Source organism: Agelaius phoeniceus, chromosome 8 (genome assembly GCF_051311805.1).
Source record: "Agelaius phoeniceus isolate bAgePho1 chromosome 8, bAgePho1.hap1, whole genome shotgun sequence".
In the NCBI taxonomy this organism is placed as follows: Eukaryota; Metazoa; Chordata; class Aves; order Passeriformes; family Icteridae; genus Agelaius; species Agelaius phoeniceus.
The window spans coordinates 10,627,469-10,649,764 of record NC_135272.1 but is presented as its reverse complement, the minus strand read 5'-3'; the positions used below and the strand labels follow the sequence as shown (position 1 = coordinate 10,649,764).

Genomic DNA, 22,296 nt, shown 5'->3' with positions numbered 1-22,296 from the left:
GCCTGAAATGAGGACAAGTCTGGGCTATGCTGGAGCCAGCAGGGGCCGGGCAGCCAGGGATGCTTTAGGGGCCGTGGCTGCCCCCACTGCTCTCCCCAGCACTTCCAGACATAGGAAGGGGCTGCAAGAAGCATGAGACCAGCTCATTGTGGTGGCCTGGCCGCTTTGGGAGCGGGATGGAGAGGAGCTGGGATGCCGGTGAGAGCTGCTCCCCAGGCACCGAAGGTGCTCGGGAAGCTCTCAGTGCTGCAGCCTCAGCCCACGCGCTGCTCCAGCTGCGTTCGGGTGACCCGGGGCCGACCTCCCCCCGCTGCTGCCGCACACGTGTGGCCGTGGCCGGGCTGCGTGCGGGGCCGGGCATCCCTGCCCTGCTGCTGCATGCGGAGGGGGAGCTGCTGGGCCGGGAGCTGGGGCTGAGCGTCCTTCCCAGCCTCACAAACCGGGCTGCACGGCTCGGCAGGGCGAGGGGAAGGCGCTGTCCCTCATCTCTGTCCTGGCCACCGATGCCCCGTGAGTAGCTCCCTGGATTTCCAAGCCCAGAGGCTGCAGGAGGCCATCCTAGGAGCAGCCTGGCTCATCATTGCTCTCCTGGGCTTGTTCTCAGCAGTTTTGAAGCTCTGTCTGTCCATGTGCTTGCAGTTACCCAGAAAGGAGCTGGCATATGAGCAGGACATGAGGAAGGGCAGGGAAGGGGGGAATGCAGAGAGCCAGAGCCATACAGGCTCCTGGGGGCTGTCTGGGTGGTCACTGGGGTAATGGCTCAATCTTCCCTGACCTCCCTCTCACCTGTGCCAAAGCAGAGTAGAGCCAGGCTTGGCAGCCCACGGCCAGGAGCATCCAGTGCCAGGGTTTGGGCAGGCACTGCTGTCTTGATTATGGCCAGAATGTGACTTTGAAAGGCTCTTGTGCAGCCAGGAAGGTTGGGGAGAGCTCTGCTCCTTAAAGAAAGAGGGGAGGAAACCTTCCAGTGAAGGTCTTAGCCCTGCCCTGTGCTGGGGCTTAGGGTTGCTGGTTGGGGTTGGGGTAGCACCACTGCACCCCTTGCTCCTCTCTGATGGCTCCTGAAGCGTGCCAGCGTGAGCCTGGCTTCTTCCCTGTGGGTTTGTCCCATGCTGCCCTGCCGTGTGGATGGTCCCTGGGAGGATGTTCCAACCAAACCATGGAGCTTGTTCCTATGAGCCTGGAGGGGTGGTTGGTGGATGTGTGGTAAGGTCATGCTTGGCTGCAATGAGTTTATTTTCTGCTCTGTCTAAGCATCCCCCAAACTCCCCCTTTTGGGGCTGGGATGGGCTTTTCCCTGTGCCTGCTGCTGGCCCTGCTTGGAGCCACATGAACCACAAATCCCACTGGGCATGTTTTCCTACCAAGCCAGTGCTGTGTCTGTGCCCACAGTGATTGATGGGCCTCTGCCAAGACAAGCAGGGCTGTGGCTTGGCAGGCACAGAGACCCTTCAGCAATCGATGCACCAAGGAAATCCCTGGCTCTCATGAGAGCCTCACCTCCCTGCAGCCCTCTCCCCTACCCAGGGGAGCACTGGAGCAGGGTAAAACCTCCTTGCAGGGTAAAACCAGGTTGCTCACAAGGTGGGGCATTTCCTTCCTGGAGCCAGGAAAAGCAGTTCAGATCCATCAAATATTTAGGTTTCATGTTTGTGGGTGGGCAAAAGGAAAGCAGTGTCTCATGCCAGAGCTGTATCCACCAGTGATGGAAAGAGCATCAGCATTTTCCTCATGGGATCCCTGTGTTGGCTGGGAAAAACCCTGCCTCCTCACATGTGCTGGGCAAGGAGAGTGAAAATCAACAGATTTTTTAATTTATCCAAGTTTTCTACAGGCACCACCATTCTCATAGCTGTCCCAGTGGATAGAGCTGGTGGTGCTGTCCCTTCCCCCTTTTTTATCCCAACTTGCCCAGACCCCATGTGAGGGAGCCTGTTCCCTTTGTGTGGCTCACTCTGTGTCTCCTGGGGAGGATGAACCTGGAGGAATGTGTTTACTCAGCTCAGCAACCATCCCAGTTTTAGACTGAACAGTCCAAAATGTAATATGGGATATTTTCCCCACATCTGAACTATCTCAAGGTAAGGTAAGGTGCATCCTTAGCTCCTGGCAGGGTCTAGGAGCACACAGGTGAAGTAACCAGATTTTACCCTCCACAGCTTTATATCCTGTCCCTTGATCCTTCTGGACTTTTGAGCTTCTTCCCATGCCCCTGAGATGGAGAGACTGAACCAGCTAAAGAGGGAAAGCAGCTCTTGCTCCCAGGCTGATGCTCTGGGAGTGCAAGGGGTTAATACTACCCTGCTGCCTAATCACAGCCCAAAGCTGTAAACCCCTACCCCGGGGGGAACATCACTGCAATTCTGGATGTAAAAATACTCAAGCCTGAGCTTTAATGATATTTATCTTTGGGAAGGAGAAAGCATAACTCTTGGCTAACAATATTAGCCAAGGCTCGTTCTGTCTGTCCTGCAGCTCAGATGGATGGGCAGCTCTGTGTGCCCCGTGTGTCCCTGAGCAGTGTGGGCAGCCCTGGTCCTCAACACCCAGGCTGCAGTTCCTAGATAGCTGCAGTGATGGGGAAAGACTCTCTTCTGGGCAATGCACCCTCCCTTCACCAGCTCCTGGGGGAAAACAACCACCTGCCCATTCAGAGGGTGTGCAGTCCCCCAAACACATCAGACTGGGGGGAATGCAGCCACACAGGGACCTTCCTGTGACACTGGTGCCTGGCTATGTGTGATCCCTGGGTTGCAGGATGGGCACATCCCTCAGATAAGGGAGGTGCTGAATGTTCCTTGTGTGGCTGAGCTCGTTTTCCAGCGTTTGTGCAGGCCAAAGCGAACCCACCGAGGTGTTCCATGGCTAATGACTGCATATCTGGCATGGGAAATGTGCTGTGCAGGGGGAAGCTGTGCATTATTAGCTCCTCTGAGCTCTCCCCAGCGAGCAGGCAGGCTTGGGAGCCTGTGGCCAAATGCTCCTGGGAGGGGATGAGAGGGATGAAAGTCCAGTGAGGGGTGAGGGTGTCACAGGATCGTGCTGGGACACTGTGACCTATGCATACACTCACCCCCCAAGCAGAGACACAGAAACATGCTCTGGCTGATTCCTGAGGACCTTTCCATGTGTTAATCCCCCATTTTCAGCCCAGAATCCCTAATGTTGAGAGCACAAAGCAACTAGAGAGATTGAAACCTGTGAGGATCAGGCTAGATGCAGGTAAGGACAGAATTTGGCACTGTCAGGCCTTTTCTGATTGATACAGCAGCCTTGGGTTCTGCTAAAATGAAAATAAAGGCAAGATCTAGCACAGAATGAAATAAATTCTCCTGCCAGCAGCTGCAGGTTCAGCTCCTGAGCATCCTCCAGCATCAGCATTTTGGGCTGGTGGAAATGCTGGCCTGAACAGGAAGGAAATGATTGATGTGCTGGAGTGCAGGGGGGTGAGGTGTACCAAGGCAAGGGCACCCAGGAGCAGGGCTCTGCAGCAGGGCTGGGGCTCTGTGCACACACCTGGGCATCTCATGGGGTTTGCATGTGCAGATATTGTGGAAGAAGCACCTAAATTAAGGATTCACTGAGTTATTTACCTGAATGTTCATCCTCATGAATAAAGGTATGAAAGAGAAGTCTAGGGGCTTAGATTTTTTTACAACAGAGAAAAACCCAGAAGGAACCAAAGGTATTTTATGGTTTTGTTTTAAAACTAGTCAGTGAAATCCTTTCCAGCATGGGAAAGATGGAATTTCATAAAACCCACAAGAACTTCCTGTGCTGAATCAGGATTAGCAGCAACACTTACAAGGTTTAAAGTCAATTGTGCATGTGGGTACTGCAACATCTGAGGGTAGCAGAGGGTGAGAGTCTGGCAGGCTCATGATCCTTCTATTGCCAGGGTACCTGTGTACCTGGGGCCTGGCATGCTGAGCTGTTTGTGGTGCCCTGGCAGCAGCTGGTCCCGAGATGCCAACAAGGCAGGATGCTTTGCAGGTGCTTTGTGTTGCTCTTGCCCCAAAACAAACTGAAATAACTTGACAAGTATTTTGTATCAAGCTGCTGCTTGATTTGCCACTAGTGCTAACCTCAAACACTCTGAACATGCCAGCTGAGCCTCCCAAACCCTGTGTTTTATTTAAAACCACATCGACTGAAAACAAAAACTTCAGCTTTAATTTTCTTCCCCGTTGCGGAGCATCTGGCGCTCCTGTTTCTGAGCTTTTCCCAGCCACCACAAAGTGGGAATCCCACCTTCTCTGTTCTGTTTGGTCACCCATGCATTGCTTTAAAAAATAATGTAACAACAATAGGAAAGACAGCTTGAGGGGGAAAAAAATGAGACCAGCATAGGAATCAGGCGAGCTGATAACCTGCTCGCTGGAGCGATGCTGCTTCGCACTGGCTTTGCTGTGATCTCCTGCAGTGCCTGCCAGCTTTGGGCCAGAGCCACAGGGCTGATGGGGGAGCATCATCTGCATCTGGGCAATCTCAGCTCTGTGTAAGCCAAGTGACTCTTTAAGCCCAAAGAAACTCTTTTCCATGTCCAGCCATGGAAATGGCAAAATGTCAGCTCCTGAATTAGCTGTAATAATGCCTCCCGTGGCCCTGGCAGCGCTTGCTGAGGAGAGAAGTGGCTCTCCCTGCAGCCTGGGCTGTCATCACCTCCTTGCATCCTGCCCAGAGCAGCCCAGGAAATGACTTTGTCACTTTTCCTGGCCTCCTCCTCCTCCTCCGTGCTCGCCTGGATGTCTCTAATTCCCATCCCTCCAGCAGCTCTGAAGCCCAGCTAACGGGAAAATGCATCTCTCCTACCCTGCGCAGAAACACTCGGCGTGCTCCATGCTCCTCTGTATTTGCCAGCCCCCTGATGGGCTGGAGTGGATGATGTGGATTCCCCCACCAGCAGGGGAGTAGGGAGGCTGTCCCTGGCCAGGCTGAGTGCAGGTGTTTGTGTGTGCCACAGCAGCCCTGCATCCCACAGCAGCCCTGCATCCCACAGCCAGCAGGCACAGAGGGTAAGTGCTGTGGCAGGATCCACTTATCTGGCCTTTGCATTTCATAATTCATCCTGCCCTTTTGCTGAAGGCACAGAGCCCTCTGCATCCAAACGAGCGTTCATTTCCTCCTGCCTCAGCTCTGCTGCTGGATCCCGGGGAGCAATCAGCGGGTCAGGCTCCTGGCATCACAACCAGCAGCTGCAAGGGCTGGGCTGGAAGAACAGGGAGAGCAATCTGTGCCCAGCAGGATGCCCTGACAGACGGCAAGGTGACGGAGGAGAAGGTGAGTGGTGTTTTCTGCCCAGCTTTATAGCTTGCTCTGCAGGGAGGAAAAGTATCAGTGGTGTCTTGTCCTTAGGAACTGAAGCACAGGAGAGTTTGACAGCCTCGCTGTAGCAGAGGTTCTGCATTGATCCCACCAAGCTGCACTGCCTTGCCATAGCTTTTGTGCCTTGTTGAGACCAAAATCAGAGAGAAAGAGGCAAACACATGTTCTCCTGGCACAGCAATCCTCACACTCACAGCGGTCAGCTTGTGGTGCAAGGCATGAGATTCAATTATCTTTATCGTAGCTCGCAGCAGTGAGCAGCTCTCTGCTTCCAAAGGCAATGCCAACTGCAAGCTGTACCTTCTCCAGCTTAAACTCTTGCTTTGGAGCTTCAAAGCTTCCCAGCAGCTGGAAACTCTTACTGGGGACAATATTGTTTATGTGTGTGTGGCTTCCCAGTGCCAGCATGGGCTTGGGGCACGCAGCAATGGGCTGAGCTTGCAGCAAAGCCAGCAGTGCCTCCAGCCTCACACTGGGGAGCCAGTGTCTGCTGAGAGATGTGTTTTACAGGGAGTCGTGGGGAGGGGACGTTGTTCTGTCTGAAAAATGGTGGGCAGGCTTGGCATCCCCACCCCTGGGCCTGGCTCATCTCTGTGGTGTGTGATGGGTTTTTGTCCTGGCTGTTTGCAGAGGCAGAATAGTAGCTGGGACACGGTGAATGGATCAAGCCAGAGCCTCTGGACACCCAGCATGGGGCCGAGGCAGCGGTGACATCAGGAGACACTGTTAGGGATGGGGGTGCTCAGTGGACTGCAAGAGTGGCTTGGGGTGCTTGGGGTGCTGCAGGACCTGGACATGGGGACGTTGCAGGGTTGACAGTGACCAGGGTGCTGCAGGGCTTGGCTTTGGGGGTAGCCTGAAGGTACCCAAGAGTTCGAGGGTGCTGCCAGTGTGTGCTCCCCCGGGAGAGGATTAGGCTTTGTGTGTGTAGAGTGGGTGTCCCCCCTTTTTCCCCTACCGTGGGGCCGGGGGCGGCGCTGGGGGCGGCAGCTCCGGCCCCGACAAACTCCTCCCCCGCGGCCGGACCCGCCTGGGCGCTCCCGCTCCACCGCTCCGGTGATTATTCTTCCTCCTATTATTTATTATTCCCGCTGTTATTGCTCTTGCCCTCCTCCTCTTCCTCCGGCCCTCCCCCGCCGTCCCGGCCCGTCCCCGCCCCAGCCGCCGCCGCCGCCGCCGCGCTCCGGACCCGCCGCCGCCGCTCCTGCCCGGCCCGGGCGCCCAGGTAGGGCTCGGGCACCCCGCGCCCCCGCTCCGCGGCTCTCCAGGGGCGTCGGGGCCAGGGAAAGGCTCTGCCAGGGATGGGGGCTGCGATGGGAAGGGAGAAGCCCGAGTGGTGCGAGGCGCCGGGCACAACGGGCTGGGATACTCGGGTGGGATGCTGCCAGCATCATCCTCCTCCCTGCATCCCGGGGCTGCTCCGGGTCCCTGCGCCACAGCTTCGTCTGGGCAAAGCTCCGGGGCTGGGGTGCCCTACAAGATCCTGACTCGTTTTCTCAGGGTTGTGTGGTCCAACTTAGTGCTGTGCTGGGTTTGCTCAGTCCCTGTGAACTCTGATGGCAGCCCGGGTGGATAGGACAGAGTTTTCCCATCTCTAAACCTACTTCTTTGCAGCCACTGGAAGTTTTGGAAGTCCCAAGCCAGGGGCTTAGCCTCCTGCTCCCTCTCCTGGGGCCCAAAGCTTTGCCATTCATCAAGGACATGTCAGCCCATCAAATCCCCAAGCTCACCACCAAACCTCTCCAGAGAAATGGTGGCTGCCTTTGCTGAAGTGGAGGAAATCAAATCCTTTTGTTTATTCCGAAGGATCTCTGTTTTATCTCTCATTGGGCTGCAGTAATTAAAGGAGACCTGTGCTTGAGCTATTTGCCTGGCTTTTGTTTTCTCTTAAGGTTATCCTGGAGGATTTTATTCCCTCCAAAAGGGCATGTGGAAACATTTAGTGTTTTCAGCTGTATTTCATTTGTGTACTATTGATTGTCTCTCCAGCTGAGAGATTTTCTAAGGGGTGGTGGAATATTCCACCCTGACAGAGGCTTGTGTTTCTGGGGCTGGTTTTTTCCCCCTTCCCCAGGATTTCCCCTTGCTTCCCTAAGCCTCAGAATTCCCTGTGATGCTGTTTGAAGGATACTGTGTGTTCTGGGGCTGCTGGTTGGCATTCAGCTTTGTTCCTGCAGGATCGAAAGGGCTCTAACCTGGGCTTTGCCAGGATTTAGGAGAAAAGGCTTTTCCTAGGAAGGACTTTGTCACCTGTTGCAAGTCCAAGAGGGGAGAGCATCAGTAGGCTGCCATTCTGGATGTGATGGTGAATATCAGATCAGTGAGTCTGATCCTATTCCAGCACCATCTCTGCTGGGATGTGAAATCCTGGTCCATCTCTTTCCAAAGTGCTGGATTTCAGGCTGGCCACAGGCCTGAGGGCAGCCAGTTCCAGAGACCTGCTTAGGAGACACAGCCCAGCCCTGCACTGTTCCAGCCCAAAAGGCCCTTTGCAGGGTGGAAATCAGGTGTGAAGGATTTTCCACTTGGCAAACCCTCCTCTGTGGAGAAATGCAAAGCATGCTCCAGCCATTTTGCATGGGGCATTTTGGGTGCATGGACTGACAGGAGAGCTGGGCAGCTCTGTGTGTCTGCTGGGAGAGTCAGGATGGAGCATTGAGCTGCTCCCAGCTGGTGCAGGATCACCCAGCTCAGCCATGGACACAATAGGAGATGTGCTCCTATTTCTGGGAGCTGCTTTGTGGTCATGCCTCAAATCTGACAGCCCCCAGGGCAAGTGGCAAACAGAAATAAGGTCAGGCTGTGGTGTTCTGTTTGTTCCCTGCCCCAGCTGCCTCCAACTTCTCCCCCTCCATCCTCCATCCCTGCTGCCCCCTATCCCTCCTGGCATCTCTGCCCTCCTAACCTTTGTTGTCCCTGCTTTCCCACCAGGATGAAATATTTACCGTGGCTCTGTTCGCCTTGTTTTCTTGAAAACGAGTTTCACACTTCATTTGCAGGAGACATTTAGAGGCTTCACGTTGGGTTTTCCTGCTCACTGGGTGTGTGTGGCAGTGTGTGCATGACCACCCCGGCCAGCCCCGCTCCTGCCTGATGGGGCTGCTGAGGTGGAGCATCCTGAGTGATGGATGAGTCTGTAGCCCTGCTGGGTGATAAATCAACAAGGGAAAAAAAAAAAAGGGGTCTGAAATCCAGCAGAGTTTAGCTCTGCGGAGCTGGCTGGCCCGTGCCTGGTTGCATTGTGGCTCCTTGCTCTGCCTGGGTGCAGTGGGTGAAAGGAGTGTGAGTAGCAACTGCAGGTGAGCTTTTCCTGTAGCTTTATGGAAAAGTCAGTCCTGGACCTGATCCTGGAATGACTCTACTTGGATTTACCACAAACAGTGGGGTTTGGTTCAGATGCTGTGCCCTGTGTTTGACCCCAGAGCCAGCTGTGGCCCCAGCTTTCCCTGGTGTGTGCAGCCATGGGGCCGTGCTCCAGGTTCCCAATGGATGGGCTGTCTCTGAGAGATGGATTCCTGGTGGCTTGGAAAGCAGAGCTGTGGCTGGGTGACCCTGTCCATGCCACGGGGTGTCTGTTTCCAGATGGGCTGTGCTCCCACAGCACACTGTCAGCATCGTTGTGGGTACTGTGGTGTCTGAACTGCAGAGCAGGGAAGGGGACCCGTGGCTTTCCCATCCCTGCATGGGGCAACTTTTCAGGAGGAGAGACCCTCAGGCTGATGTCAGTGGATTCACTCTGGTGAGAAGGGCAGGAGGGGCTTCCCAGCATGTGTCCTGAGGATGGGGGATTCTGGAGGTCACAGTGGATGTATGCTCATGTTTCCATGGGTGGTGTGGCTGTCCCTGGGTCTGCAATCCCACTGGGAAGGATGAGGTACGTGGGCTCCTCATGGGTGGTGTCAGACTCCGTGGATTGCCATTGGTGGGGTTTGGACTGGCTCCCCTCCAGGCTGGCTGGTTTCCAGCATGGCCACCTCGTGGTGCCCTCAGGATGGGAGGAGCAGCTCATCCCTGTGGCATGTCCAGCTCTCTGCCTTGGTAACCTGCAGTGGCTCCTCTGCCAATCCCACCCTGCTCCTGCTATGCTTTCTCGGAAGCCCAGGGGGAAGTTACAAACATTTGTGTTCCCAAGGCTAGAAAATGGTCACCTAGAGGCCCTGGAGATGGGCATCCAAGCTCTGGGCATCCAAGCTCTGGGCATCCAAGCTCTGGGCAAGTCACGTCTCCTCCCTGGAGCTCAGGGATGAGCAGCTGGTAGCAGCTGCCACATTGAGCAGACAGAGGCAAATGAAGAGAAGATCAGAGAGTTTTCTGGGTTGTTTTTTGGATCCTGATCACAAAGCCTCACTTCCAGAGCCAGCAGCTGGCCCTGATGTCTGGCCCCAAAAAGAGACAGTCTGTCTGCCTTGTGCTTTCGGGGAGGCTCCGAGAGCCCTCCTGCCTGTAGTACTGGTACACGTGGGAGGCTCCTCTCTCTGTATTGCTGCCTGAATGCAATTAGGCTTTAATGAGTCATTAAAATAAATCTCTGTTTCTACTCCAAGCAAACATGCTGGGGGGATGCTGACAGTCGGAGCAGCAGGTCTTGCATCATGCAGAGGAAGAGGCTGCCCTTCCCCGTGCCTTCCTCCCCTGGGCTGGCACCCACCATCTCCCTTTCCCTTGGAAAAAAAGACATTTCCCAAGCACCATGCAGATTAGCAGCTACTGTGAGAGCAGGATTAGACTATAACCAGCCCTGGGGTTGGGTTTTTTGTTGGAGGAGCTGTGATCTGGGGGTTGTCTGTTCCCTGGTGCCAAAGGGCACCTGGCCAGCTGGAAGTGAGCAGAGATGTACCTGGTTTGTTAGAGATGTTGATGGCCATGTCCTGTTTAACCCTTACCTGGATCTGGTAGGCAGCTGGGAGAGATCTCAGTTGGCCCCATGGCTGGATGGAGATGATTGTGAAGCAAGCAGCAAAATGTGAAAGGGAAAGTGCAGTGATTCACCGATAGGCACCCATATAGTTTTCCTAACTGTAATATAAGTGGGATTTACAGACCTCCTGAGCCAAGAGGGGTGGTGGTAGCCCCTCACCTTATGGGCAAACACAAGGCTCATCTCCTGTCATTCCTCTTAACTGGTAAACAGTGCAATTACCCCTAATGATGTCTATGCTAATTGAATCCCTCCACAGTGGCTGTCTAGCTGGCACACTTGCAGGCAGGAGGGCAGATGCTGGCAGGACACAGAGGGACATCCCATGCATGTCCCAGAGGAGCAGCACCCTTCAAACACCTGTCACTGTTTCAACTACAACTCCCCAGGCATGGGAGGGCATGGGTTAAACCCAGGGGGTGAGACAGAGAATTTATTTTGTGTTTTATTTTAGCAAAACACGTAAATTGGGCGATGCTGTGGCACAAGGGATCCGCCCCGGTGTGCCGTGCCAGGGGGACTGGAGCTGATGGGATTACAGAGGCTCCAGCCTCATCCAGAGCTTTTCCCCTGGGCTTTGCTTTCGGGAGCAGAGCTTGCTGCTGCTCCATGCAAAGGTTTTGCACAAGTTGAGTTTCATGTGGCAGGCTGGGAGGAACTGGGAGAGGGCAGCAAGGACAGATCCATGTGGGAACTGGGAAACTGGGGAAAGAGTTTTCATGGGAATGGTGGGAAGGGTGAGATGTCCAGGGCAAGAAGGGTGACAATGAAGTGGTGCCTTGGAGGAGAAGTTGTCCTGGGGGTTGTTTCACAGAAAGCTGCTGAGAAACTGGCTTAATGAAAAAAAAAATCTTTGGAGAGAAACTCACTGCTCTGCTTGGCTGGATCCTGTTGGGGATGCTCTGTGGGGTTTCTCTGAACAATGCCTCTGCGATTGATGCTCCTCTTCCACTGTGCCTGGGATGAAGATGAGTTTGGTGTCCCTGAGTCCTGGTGGAATCACCCCCACTGGAGAGCAGAGCATGCACCTTCCTGTGGGGGAGGAGCAAGACAATCAAACCAGGGAGAAGATCCACAGAGTGTTTTTCCAGCCCCCAGGGAATGGAGGGATTTGGCCGAGGTCTTCGTGTCCTTGTCCTGACGGGAAGATCCCACTGGTGTGCGAGGTTGAAGGTTCTGTCGTGAAGCAATGAGGGTGCTGGAGAGACCTGCCCAGGGCTGGGAATGAACAGGGAGCATCCTTGGTGGGAGGCTGGCTCCATCACACTGCTGAGGAGAGCGCTGGGAATGCTGGCTGAGGCTGGGGAATACCTGTGCTGTGTTGGTGCCTTGCCACAGGGTTAAATCAGTCATGGGATACACACAGCAGTGCCAGGTGCTGGAATCAGGGTGGAAGGAAATAACCTTTCCTGCTCCTTTTCAATCTCACAAGGATCCATGTCTTTTGCTGGATGTTGTAAGCACCCATTGTGACAGGGCAACATGGGGTGCAAGTAAGATCCAAGTCCTTGCTCTCCAGATCTGTGTCCTCCAGGGATCCACAGTGCAGCAGGATCCAGCCTGGGCTCTGGCTCTCCTCAGGCTGTGGCCATAGGCAGGGTCCCAAGCCTTTAGCACACGTGTGTGGGAAAATTCTGCAGCTTTTTGGCGAGGGTGAGTCTCACCTGGGCCACACCCAGCGTCCTGGCTCGCTGCCCTGCCGGCTGCTGCAGCTGCTCCTCACGGGGACGTGTGGGTGCTGGGAGGGACAGTGCCTGCAGCAGGGATGCTGGCCAGGTGCTGCCCGTGCGGATCTGACGTGCAGGATAATCTCACAAGCCTTCCTCTGTGTGCCCTGGCGTCATGCCACCGGTTTTGTCCCTGGTTATTTTGGGAGCAGGGCGCAGCAGCAGCTCCCCGGCACGCATTCCTGGCCTTGGCCACACGGGGCTTTTGCCAGGAGCTGCCCCGGGAGATGAGCCCTGTGGATATTCCCATCCTGCATCCCACTCTGGGCTGCCATGTCTGACACCTTCCCTGTGCCCGAGGCTGCTCACCCCCCTCCCGGGACTGCATCCACCCGGCTGAGCAAACACAGCGGGCAGCAGACATGTGGGGGATGAGGAGGGAGCTGCCATTCTCCAGCCTTGCTTTAAGGCGCCCTGCAAAGAGGAGGAGCTGCAAATGGGGCTGTGATTATATAGAGACTTGCCTTGGTCCAGGTGTAGCCGTGGCTGAGCCCATGGGTTGGTGTCTGTGTGTGTTTTTGGGGACAGGGTGGGTGACAGTCCCTTCTGTGCCCCTCCATCGTATCCACGGCTGCAGTTAATCCACTCAGGCAGGCGAGAAGGGATCTGAATAGTCGCTTAAGGAGATAAAGGGCAGATGAGATGCCCAAGTAACGAGATACCAGGATAATCCGTGCCTGAGACGTCCCAGCCTGCAAAGCCGCCCTTCCTCCAGGAGTCTGAGGAGTGCTGAGAGGGCTCCCAGGGAGAGGAATGAGGATGTGCCAGCTGGTCCCAGGATGGGACCACGGCTGGTGCCAGCCCCGTGCCAGGGCTTCACACACCTGGACAGAGATTGGAGGAGCATGCTTGGTCCCTTGTGGCTGTAAAGACAAATTGCTGTTGGCAGGGAAGGTCACCTGGGCACCCACAGGGCAGGATGAGACGTGGTGTGGGAGGCAGTGATCCTGGGTGGGCAAGAAGGTGGATTTTGGTCGAGTTTGATGGCCATAAGAAGGGATGTCCTGGGCTGGAGGATCAGGAGCACGGTGTTACAGCAGGAGTGCAGCCCTTCTGCCCACCTGGGAGCTGGGGTCTGGTTGGCAGCTTCCACCATTGAAGGTGTTTGATTTTTTTTTTTAATTGAGATTAATACCTTGCCTTTTCCACAAAGCTTTTGCAAGAAAATAGCTGGTTTCACATCCTTGGCATTTTGTCTTTCCCATCCCTGGGCTGGAAAGAGGCAGTGGAGAGCCTTGGGGAGCTGGTCCAAGTGATGGAGGGAAAGTGAGGGCAGACTTGCAGCAGGGCAGAGAATTTTTGGTTTTGATGACTGACTGTGAGTCACTGGAGCCTCAGCTGGGGGACAGTGTCACCTCTGCAACCTGGCTGCCCTTGTGGAAGCTGGGAGCAGGGTGTTGGCTGCAGCAAAACTGCTGGGAAAACCCCACGTGGCCCAAGGCACCAAAGGCATCACAGCAGGAAAAAGCCTCAGGCAGGAAATGGGCCACATGAAACACCTTTTCTGCTGGGAAAAACCTCATCTGGAGTTTTCTGCAGCAGGCAGAAATAAAAGTTTTCCCAACTGCTGCTGTGATTTCTGTCTGCAGGCTGGTCCAGACTCCAGTATAACTCCAGCAGAACCAGCAGCAGGTTCAGCTGATTTGGCTTCACAGTGTCCCAGGGGTTTTCCACCTGGGCAGGGAGCCTGGGGGCGAGCACTGGGACCAGAGGGAGGCTCCTGGGGAGCTGCCAGCTGCATCCCACATTGCCATTGCCCTGGGTAAGATCTCCTTTGGCTCAGCTCGTTTGTGTGGTGGGGTCTCCTTGGCTCTGCCCCCCCATGGATTGGTTTGTCCCCTCGTGCTTTGCAGTACAGAGCACCTGACATGCAGGGAGTTTGGGGACCCCAGCCTTGCCTGAGCACCCATCCTGCCCCAGGGCTGGGGGTTTGATCCCCCTGGATCTTGCTGGGCTGGGTCTGTGTGGGGCAGGTCGCAACTGCCTGGGAGCTGCCCTGTTGCCTGCTGCCATAATCTGTTTTGAAAAGGCAGCCCCTGATGCTGGTTTTTTCCAATTAGGCCCTGGGAGATGACTCTGGTGAGGCAGCGGCCAGGCTAATTTACCAGGCAGACATTTCATTGAATTATCCCGTGAGCTGCAGAGCAAAACCAGGAGAGCAGAGCTTGGGTTGGGGCAGGACTTGTGGCAAGGTTTGGCATGATGCTCTTGGTGTATAACCGTGCCCTGCCCCAGCCTGAACGTGCTCCCGAGCTCTGGTGTGAGTGCTTGACCCCTGCCGGGTGGCAGGGATGAGCAGAGGCTGCGGGGACACCCGGGCTGAGTAAGGATGGCAGTGTCTGAGCTGGGCTGGGAGTGCTGCTGGCTGGCAAAAACCTCGCCATGGACTTGCAAACCGTGTAAACCTGCTATGGACGTCATTGAAGGAGAATAAATACAGAAGCCTGAGATGCCACTCGTTGCCAGAGTCACTTTTCACGCCCTAACTTTGAGCCGTGAGGCGACATCAATTAAAGAAAATGTATCTGTGCAGCCAGCGGCTCTGCCCGCCCGCCCGGGGGAGCTCGATAGAGTCACGGACCCGCCCTCCGCCCGCCCCGAGCGCCGGGGACACAGTGACAGCGCTCCGATCATCCCCCGAAAGGCAGGGAGTACGGTAACGCAGCCCTGCTCCTACAAATCCTGGTTTGATTCAAATGATTTGTGTGCCACAGGGTCCCCGTGCCCATCCCGAGGCACCCGGGAGCGGGTGAGCAGCGAGTGCCAAAGCATCTGCTCGACCTGGGATATTGAAATATTTCAACAACTCTCAACTCCCTTTTTAAGCCAGAAGGAGAAATGGGACTGTGCCTCGGGGAATTGGATTTGTGCATCCCCCTGGGATGCCTCTGTATCCTATCCCACTCCAGGACAGCTCAGCTCACAGTGCAGCCTAGGATTTACAGGATCCTTTTACTGGGATGGAGTGGTGGGGCTGTGTGGAGCTGAGCCAGTGGAGCCCAAAAGCTCCTTTCCCAGCAGGTTGGGATATGCTTGGGAAGGGTGGATGGAAAAGGAGTATGGGCTGGTTCCTAGTGGCAGAGATGTGAAAAGGCTGCTGTAGCTGTCCTGCCCCTTTCTGGACATACTTAACCTGTAATTCCCAAAACCCCAGTTACTCCTGAGACTGTGGCTCCTGTTCCTTCCCTGGGAGGTGTGACATTCCCTTCTTCATCCATGCAGGAGAGAGCTGTGGGCTAGAGAAAGCTATTTTGTAGGCACAAATGTGGTAGGAAATGAATTCTGGGCTGCTGGTGGGCTGGGTTTGGGGAAGGGGAGAAGGGCAGGGACTTCCTCCTCTTAAAAACACCCCCTCCAAAGAGAAGAGGAAAGGCAGCACTTGTGCTTCATTTTTCCCTTTGTTTAACATTCACTATTTTAATAAGGAAGAACTCAGTTCCTGAGCAGGGCTAGTGAAATGCTGACCCCAGCATTCCCAGAAATGGGAACACCAGAGATGGGGCATGAGGAGGCCCAGCTATCCTCTGAGACCCGAGTGTCTCAGAGGTGACCAAAATCACCCCAAGGCTAGTCCCTCCTTACCCAGGGTCATTCTCCAGCCCTGCCTGCTCACTCCAATCCTTGGGCTAATTGGATGCTGCTCTCTGAGCTCTAAATCAAATCACAGCTCCCATGAAATGAAGTTTTCTGGATGTGAACAGCTGCCTGCATCATCCATCACCGCCCAGCTTGCGGCGTGTCCGTCTCGGGGTCATCAAAGGTCAGCGTTTGCCATTTCCAGCCACCCATTGCCACCTTTTCCCTGTTAAGGAAGGCACCTAGGGAGGTGACAACTGCACCGAAGGCTCCCTGTGTGTGTCCCTTCACACTCCTGGCAGTGGTTCAGGGTACAGTTTGGTAACAGGGAGCAGGAGCTGAGTGTGTTGGTCTCTATTATTAGCTCTGTGCTGGGTCTCCTGATGGATGGTGATGTTAGCTGGGTTATGGACATATTGATTTCTTTGGGGTTTTTTTTATTCCTTTGTTTCATGTGTGAGAGCGGCTCAAGGAGGAAATCCAATGCCTGCCCGCCTTTGGCTTCCTGCAAGAACTTCCCATGAGCTGAAAATCAATTTGTGGCAGGCAGGATGTGCAAACCACCACAGCAGAGTGAGGAGGGTGGGTGATTTTTGGGGAGGAGGGTTCCACACTGTGCCTGCTGGGACGTGCAGCAGAGAGGGGCCAGGGCAGAGTTGGGAAGGTGTCTCCTGGAAGCTGCCACCTCTCTCTGTCAATTAGGGCCGCGTGGTGAGCGGGTAATTAGATCTCCTCAGCTGCAACGGGCTGGCACTTGGGCCCTATCAATTATCCCTGCTCTGGACCAGGCACAGAGGGACACGGGGGCCAGTAATGAAATGTGGCTGTGCTGCTATTGGCGGGGGTGAAGGGGCCATGGCTGCACCCACTTGTGAAAAATGCATATTTTATGATTGGTTTTTCTCAAGTATTAAAATGAATATTCTATGTGTTACGTTAGAAAGTGATGCTGTATTAATTTTCTTAAGTAGTGTGTTAAATATAGTTTTAGGTTATAACATAATGTTAAAATAGAAACTATGCTATGTAAGATACTTTTTTTAAGAGAGGACTCACACTGAGATAGCAGCCACAGGACACCTGAATCTTTCAGAGAAAAAGAATTTATTGCTCTTTTATCGAGTTCTTCCCACCTCACTCAACCCTGAAGACACCATTAGGATTCAGAGGAAGAAGCTGACACTGCCCAGACAGAATCCTGTGTTTGAATGGAATTTATGCATCATGTATGAGGTGTATGAATATGAAACAGGCTGTTGTTTTTAAGGGTTAATCCTCTGTTAATGTGGGTCTTTTTTCGGGCTTATTTTGCCCAGAAAAGGTACCCAGATTGTCTGTAACTCTTTGTTTTTATTGTCTCATATTGTCCTAAATCCTAATTGTCCAAATTTTTATTACTCTAATTATATTACTATTTTTATAACCATTTTATTGCTATAAAACCTAAAATTTTAAAAACAAGTGCTTGGTGTTTTTCACATGCTTCTTGCTACAAGTCCCCAGTTTTGGTGAAATGGCAGATTTGGGGCATGGCATCATCCTTTCCTGGCAGTTTGCTTTACCCACCTTTGCAGCACCCACCTTTTCTGACAGCCTTCCTAAAAAAAAACAATTTATTTAGCCCCACTGCGGTGACAGAGGTGGCATTGGTGGGGAGGGGGACACTGGGCAGCCCCTTTGGGAAAGGGGATGAGCTGATGGTGGAGTTTTTCTCCTTGTTCTCCCTCCCAGGGCTGCTGAGTGTCCCCGTGGCCATGTGGTGCTGCCTGACCCCACTGTCCGGCCCGGGGCCAGTGTGACTGTGACATCCTGCCTGTCCTTTTCTGGGTGAGTGTCTGTGGGGTGGGGTGGAGGGGCATGGCAGGGCTCCTGGAGGGGATGGAGGAGAGATTTCCTTTCCCAGCGGCAACTAAAACATCAGCACGATGATGCATCCGCCTCCCTTGTAATAAATTTTAAAGTGGAAAAGGCCAAGTGCTGACTAAGCCAGGCCTGCACCCTGTTCCTGTAAAGCTTGGGAAATGCCTCCTTTCCCTGCTTCAAATTAGAGAAAATGACACGGGGGTGAAGCAGGGCTTCCTGCACATCCCAAATCAAGGCAAATTCTTGGGAAATGGGGAAAGGCAGGCAGGTGCAAGGGGAGCTCTCAGGCCGTGTCTAACCTCTCCCTCCACTTCTTGCAGGTCCAACGCCTCCGTCACTGAACGTGAGTATCCTCTGGGTGCCACGGCATGGGAATGGGGCTGGGGGCTGCTTGGTAAGTGCCTGACAGGCAGCCAGGGTGCAGTTTTTGGCTCAGACCGTTGTGGAGTTCAGAGGCTCCCCTTTGGCTTTGCTTGGTGAAAAGTCCAGGTTTGTTCCTGCATTTTGAAGCAGAAACTGGATTTTCTGCCAGGAGGGTGGAAATCATCCCTTTTGGCTCAGTAAGGGTGAGGTTTTGCCAGTGGGCTGTGGGGTGTTTGACAAAGACCCCAAGCCAGTGCAGCAATAACACTGAGGGGATGTGATGCTGCATCTCAGGTGTTCTCTCACTAAGAGCAGGAGGAGAATAATATTGGATGATGCTTTTCCAGCTGAGGAGAGGAGAATGAGGATGCAATATTTTGGGATGGCTTGTGGGCATCACGTCCATGATGTGATGACAAAACCAGGGAAGGTGAGTTTAGTGTCCCTGCCTTGCAGAGTTTGATGGAGAATCGGTCGGATGACAGCGGGAACTGTTGTTATCACCGGGGGAATCCTAGCGACGGTGATCCTACTGTGCATCATTGCTGTGCTCTGCTACTGTAGGCTACAGGTGAGTGTCCTCTGCCTTGCCACCCCCACCTTGCACTGGAACAGGCTCCCCAGGGCACTGGTCACAGCCCCAAGCCTCCCAGGGCTTAAGTGCTTGGACAATGCTTTGAGGTACACAGTGTGATTTTTGGGCTGTCCTGTGCAGGGCCAGGAGTCGGACTCGATCCTTCTAGCTCGGGATATTTTAGCATTCTGTGCTCCCCAGGCCAAGGTGCTGCTGCAGGAAGGGTCTGGATGTTGGGGTTTTTTTGCCTGTGATGGCAGGGAGTTGAAACCTTCTATCCCCCCAAGGATGCTGCAGTTATGTCCTTCCCTCCCCTAGGTGTGGGGGGTACTGCCCTGAGGCTTTTGAGGCTCTGCAGCACTTGCTAATTGAGGTGCAGGCTTGGCTGGGTTTGCAATACCAGATGGAGATTTTTATATAATTTTTTCCCCTTGTAAATTAACCGAGGAGGCTTTCAACAACGGCTAGCTACAACCTCCTGCTCTTTAAAAGTTAATGTGAAGTCTGTGCCATGCAGCAATGCCCGTGTGATGAAAAGCACAGCGCTTTCTTGGAGCAGTTTGCAGCCGGCAGGATGAAATACCTTCCCCTTGCAAACCTCACAGGGGGATGAGGGTGAGTTCCCCAGCAGGTGCCTCCTGCAGCACGCTCAGATCCAGGTTTTGTCTGGCTTCTGCCGCTTTCCCAGGATGCAGGAATGATGGAGCAGATCAGCGAGAGGCCCCGGAGGGTTCCTCTGGCAGGGGGATGAGGGCAGTGGGGATGCGGCAGGGCTGCCCCACCGGCTGCTCCGCTTCTCCTCACACAACCCCTTCCCTCTCCTGCAGTACTACTGCTGCAAGAAAAATGACTCCGATGAAGAAGAGGAGGAGGAAGAGGGGGAGGAGGAGGAGGAGGAAGAGCCCGACCTGCCCGCGCACTCGCACCTCGTCATGTGCAACGCCTGCAGCTCCCGCATGGTGGACGGGCAGGGCAGCCCCGCGCCGCCGCCCGGCGAGCTCAACCAGCACGGGGCTCACACCTACTGCCCGACGTGCTCCCCCTACGGCTCCCCCTTTTACATCCGGACTGCCGACATGGTGCGCAACGGGGGCGAGAGGGTCGCCTACACCCCCGCGTGCTACAAGGAGATGGGGCCGCCCCTCAACATGGCCTCCCTGCAAAGCTACACGGTGAGCCGCCACGGCCTCCTCCGCGACAGCTTCCCGAACCCGCGGGCCATCAGCACGGAGGTGTAGTCACCATAGCCACTAGCACAGGGTGTCCCCGGCTGGCACCGGCTCCAAGGAAGGGGCTTTTCACTTGTTTTTGAGGAGAGGAGCCCGTAGGCCAGCTGGAGGCCAGCGCGGCCCTGCTGAGGCGCCCAGCACGGCTGAGCCTCGCGGGCCAGAAGGCGAGTGAGACCTCAAAGGGCAGCGCTGAACTGGCCACCTCCGAACCCGTCATAAGTGTCATTATTATCTACTCTCTCTCCCAAAGGGACTTGTCTAACGAGGGCTATGTACAGTACAACCTAATTTAATTACCCCCGGCTCCCTGAGCCCAGTGAGGCCTTCGGTGTCCCCACGCAGCCAGCGGAGGTGATGCCTGCTGCCTCTGGCACACGGAGCAATGGACTGATCATCCAGGGCCAGCTGCCATCCCCATGAATCCCAGTGCCCAGCAGGGCATGGCAGTGCTCCTCAGCCATGGGGAAGTGAAGAAGGGAAGATCCAGGTCATCCTGCTCCCCTCGTACTGCGTCAGCTGCCACTAGCAGTTTGCTTTTCTGTTCAAGTGTAAGATAGGGCACCGTCTCCCACCTGCTTCGGTCTTTGCACGTGCTGAAGAAGTTCAGGACATGAATTTAGGTCACTACCGGGGGAGGCAAAGTTCTCGCAAAAGAGCTCACCCATGCCAACAGGCACAGGCCAGTCCTTCTGTGGCCAAAGCCCCCACCTCTTCTACTCTTCACAAGCTTTCTTAGGAACAATTTTAACTTGGACCCATGAATATGGCAAGATTTTACTTATGGGAAGAATTGAATTCCTAAATAACCAGTTTTGGTCACCTTCAGCTTTCAAAGCCCCACCCTGACAGCTCCAACAGCCAGAGGAAGGTTGGCTTTAGGATGGATTTTGCTTTTGACAGCAACAGCAGAGCCTACTGGCTCATGTCTTCTTTGCAGGGCACTCCCACTGGAGATTGATGTTCAGGTGGTTGGGGTCCCTCTGCTTTTGCTTCTGGAAGAAGAGGGTGCAAGACCCAAATGTGTCTTGAACATGTGAACATGGGTTCACAGGCACTGCAGCCGGCAATGACAGCCAGTGACTCTGCCTTTCTGCAAAAATGAATGTGGGAAAGTTTCTTCTTCCTCCATAAATCAAATTAGGTGAAAAATTACTAAAGGGACATCTCCATCATTCCCAGGCACTTCCATAGCAACCAGTGCAGGACTGCTCTGCTGAGCACTTCCCATTCACGGCAGGGAGGAGGGATGGGGACAGCAATGATCCCTGCGGATGCTGTTGGAGGCAATGGCAGGAAACCCTTGCCATGCCTTTGCAATATAGGGTAGGACTGCTCAGAAACGTGAGTGGTGGGATTTTATTTTCACCACTGCAATTTAGAAATGATCCCACTGCTCACAGAAGGATTTGGACTTGACCTCCCCGCTCACACACAGAAAAAGTAGGTCTCAGCACAAGGCACACAGTGCACCAGCCTCAAATATCCACACTATCAGGCAAAAGGCTGATGTACACACTGGACCTGCCCATGCCTTGGCACTTCTGATCTGAAGAAAGGAGCCAAAACATCACAAAACATGGTGATGGTCGTTGTAACCAAACACGTTGCCCCAGCCTGCATTTTACGCACACTTCTGAGGAAATGTTATGCACCATCTCCCCCACCTCCAGCCCAAAAAGACATTGCATTTCCATTATCTGGAGACTCAGTCTGGCTGCATTGCTTTTAGAGTCTCTTTCCATTCTCCAAATAGTGATAGCAGGTTTTAATGTCCTCTCACATTAAGGGCAGGCAGGAGGGAAGATGAAAGTTACCAGCAGCAAAGCTCTCTGGATCCCACTGGTCAATAGTCTGTAGCTCCTACTGCCTCCCATCTAGCCAGTGCTTCTCCCTGGAAAAATGGTCTGTAACTGGAAGAAAATCTTGGCTAACTTGCTAAATGCCATTCTTTCCCACTAGAGCATCTGCTCAGCTAGGTCTCATCGTGCTGGGAGCCACGAGAAGTTAATGTGTCCCAGCATGGTCCCTGCCAGACAGCCCCGTGATGCCATCCCCTTGGTGGGCGCAGAGCCAGCACATGGACACGGCGGCTCCTGGCATCCAACTCTACCTCTTGGCACACAGAAAGGCTTTCCACCACCATGGCAGTGCCATGGCCTCCAGACAGTGGGGGTAACACACTTCTGGGGGTCACCCTTGTGGTAGAAGGAAGGCCACTCCACTGTCATCTTTGTCACAAGCAAATTAAGCGTGACCTGTCGCGGGCTAACGAGGCGCGAAGGCTGGGGAGGCAGTTCCAGAGCAGCCAGATGGCCAAGATGAGGGTTGGCCTTGCAGCCAACACACACCCTGGGTCTGGCATGGCTTCAGGGAAATGGGTGAGTCTGGAAGGGCTGAAAACACGGGGGATGCAGCTGAGAATTAGAGGGTTTGGGAGCTGGTGGAAGAACAGGATGGGGTAGGGGCAGGGATCCCAGGTTTTTTTCCACTTCAGATTCCTCCTGTTACTATTCTCTGTCTTTGTTGTTCAGCTATGGGTCCAAATTCAATGTCAGAAATAAATGAGGACTTTGAAATACAAACCAGGAGTGGTTTCTGTTCTTTTGGCAGGCAACACCAAAAGGGCTTTATCCAGTGCTGCCTGGAAGCTCTACTGGTGCAAGGATTTTTCCTCCCCACCCTTCCTGCTCCTGCTTTTGCTCCTCTTGTGTCCCCTGCTCC

General features: G+C 54.2%; 1 protein-coding gene across 1 annotated transcript; it reads left to right on the top strand.

The window, feature by feature from the left end:
- Nucleotides 1-6,356: 6,356 nt before the first annotated feature.
- LOC129124015 (protein FAM163A) lies at nt 6,357-22,135 on the top strand. Its single transcript, XM_077181986.1, has 5 exons — nt 6,357-6,550; nt 17,278-17,373; nt 17,730-17,752; nt 18,229-18,343; nt 19,174-22,135. Exons 4-5 carry the CDS (start codon nt 18,251-18,253, stop codon nt 19,582-19,584), a joined length of 504 nt encoding a protein of 167 aa, XP_077038101.1. The 5' UTR covers nt 6,357-6,550; nt 17,278-17,373; nt 17,730-17,752; nt 18,229-18,250; the 3' UTR covers nt 19,585-22,135.
- Nucleotides 22,136-22,296: the final 161 nt, after the last annotated feature.

Excerpts from the sequence above, each read along its gene's own strand:
- LOC129124015 (XM_077181986.1), top strand. The coding sequence starts at position 18,251 with ATGACAGCGGGAACTGTTGTTATCACCGGGGGAATCCTAGCGACGGTG. Across the intron at positions 18,344-19,173 it reads TCTGCTACTGTAGGCTACAG|TACTACTGCTGCAAGAAAAA; the intron begins GTGAGTGTCCTC and ends CCTCTCCTGCAG.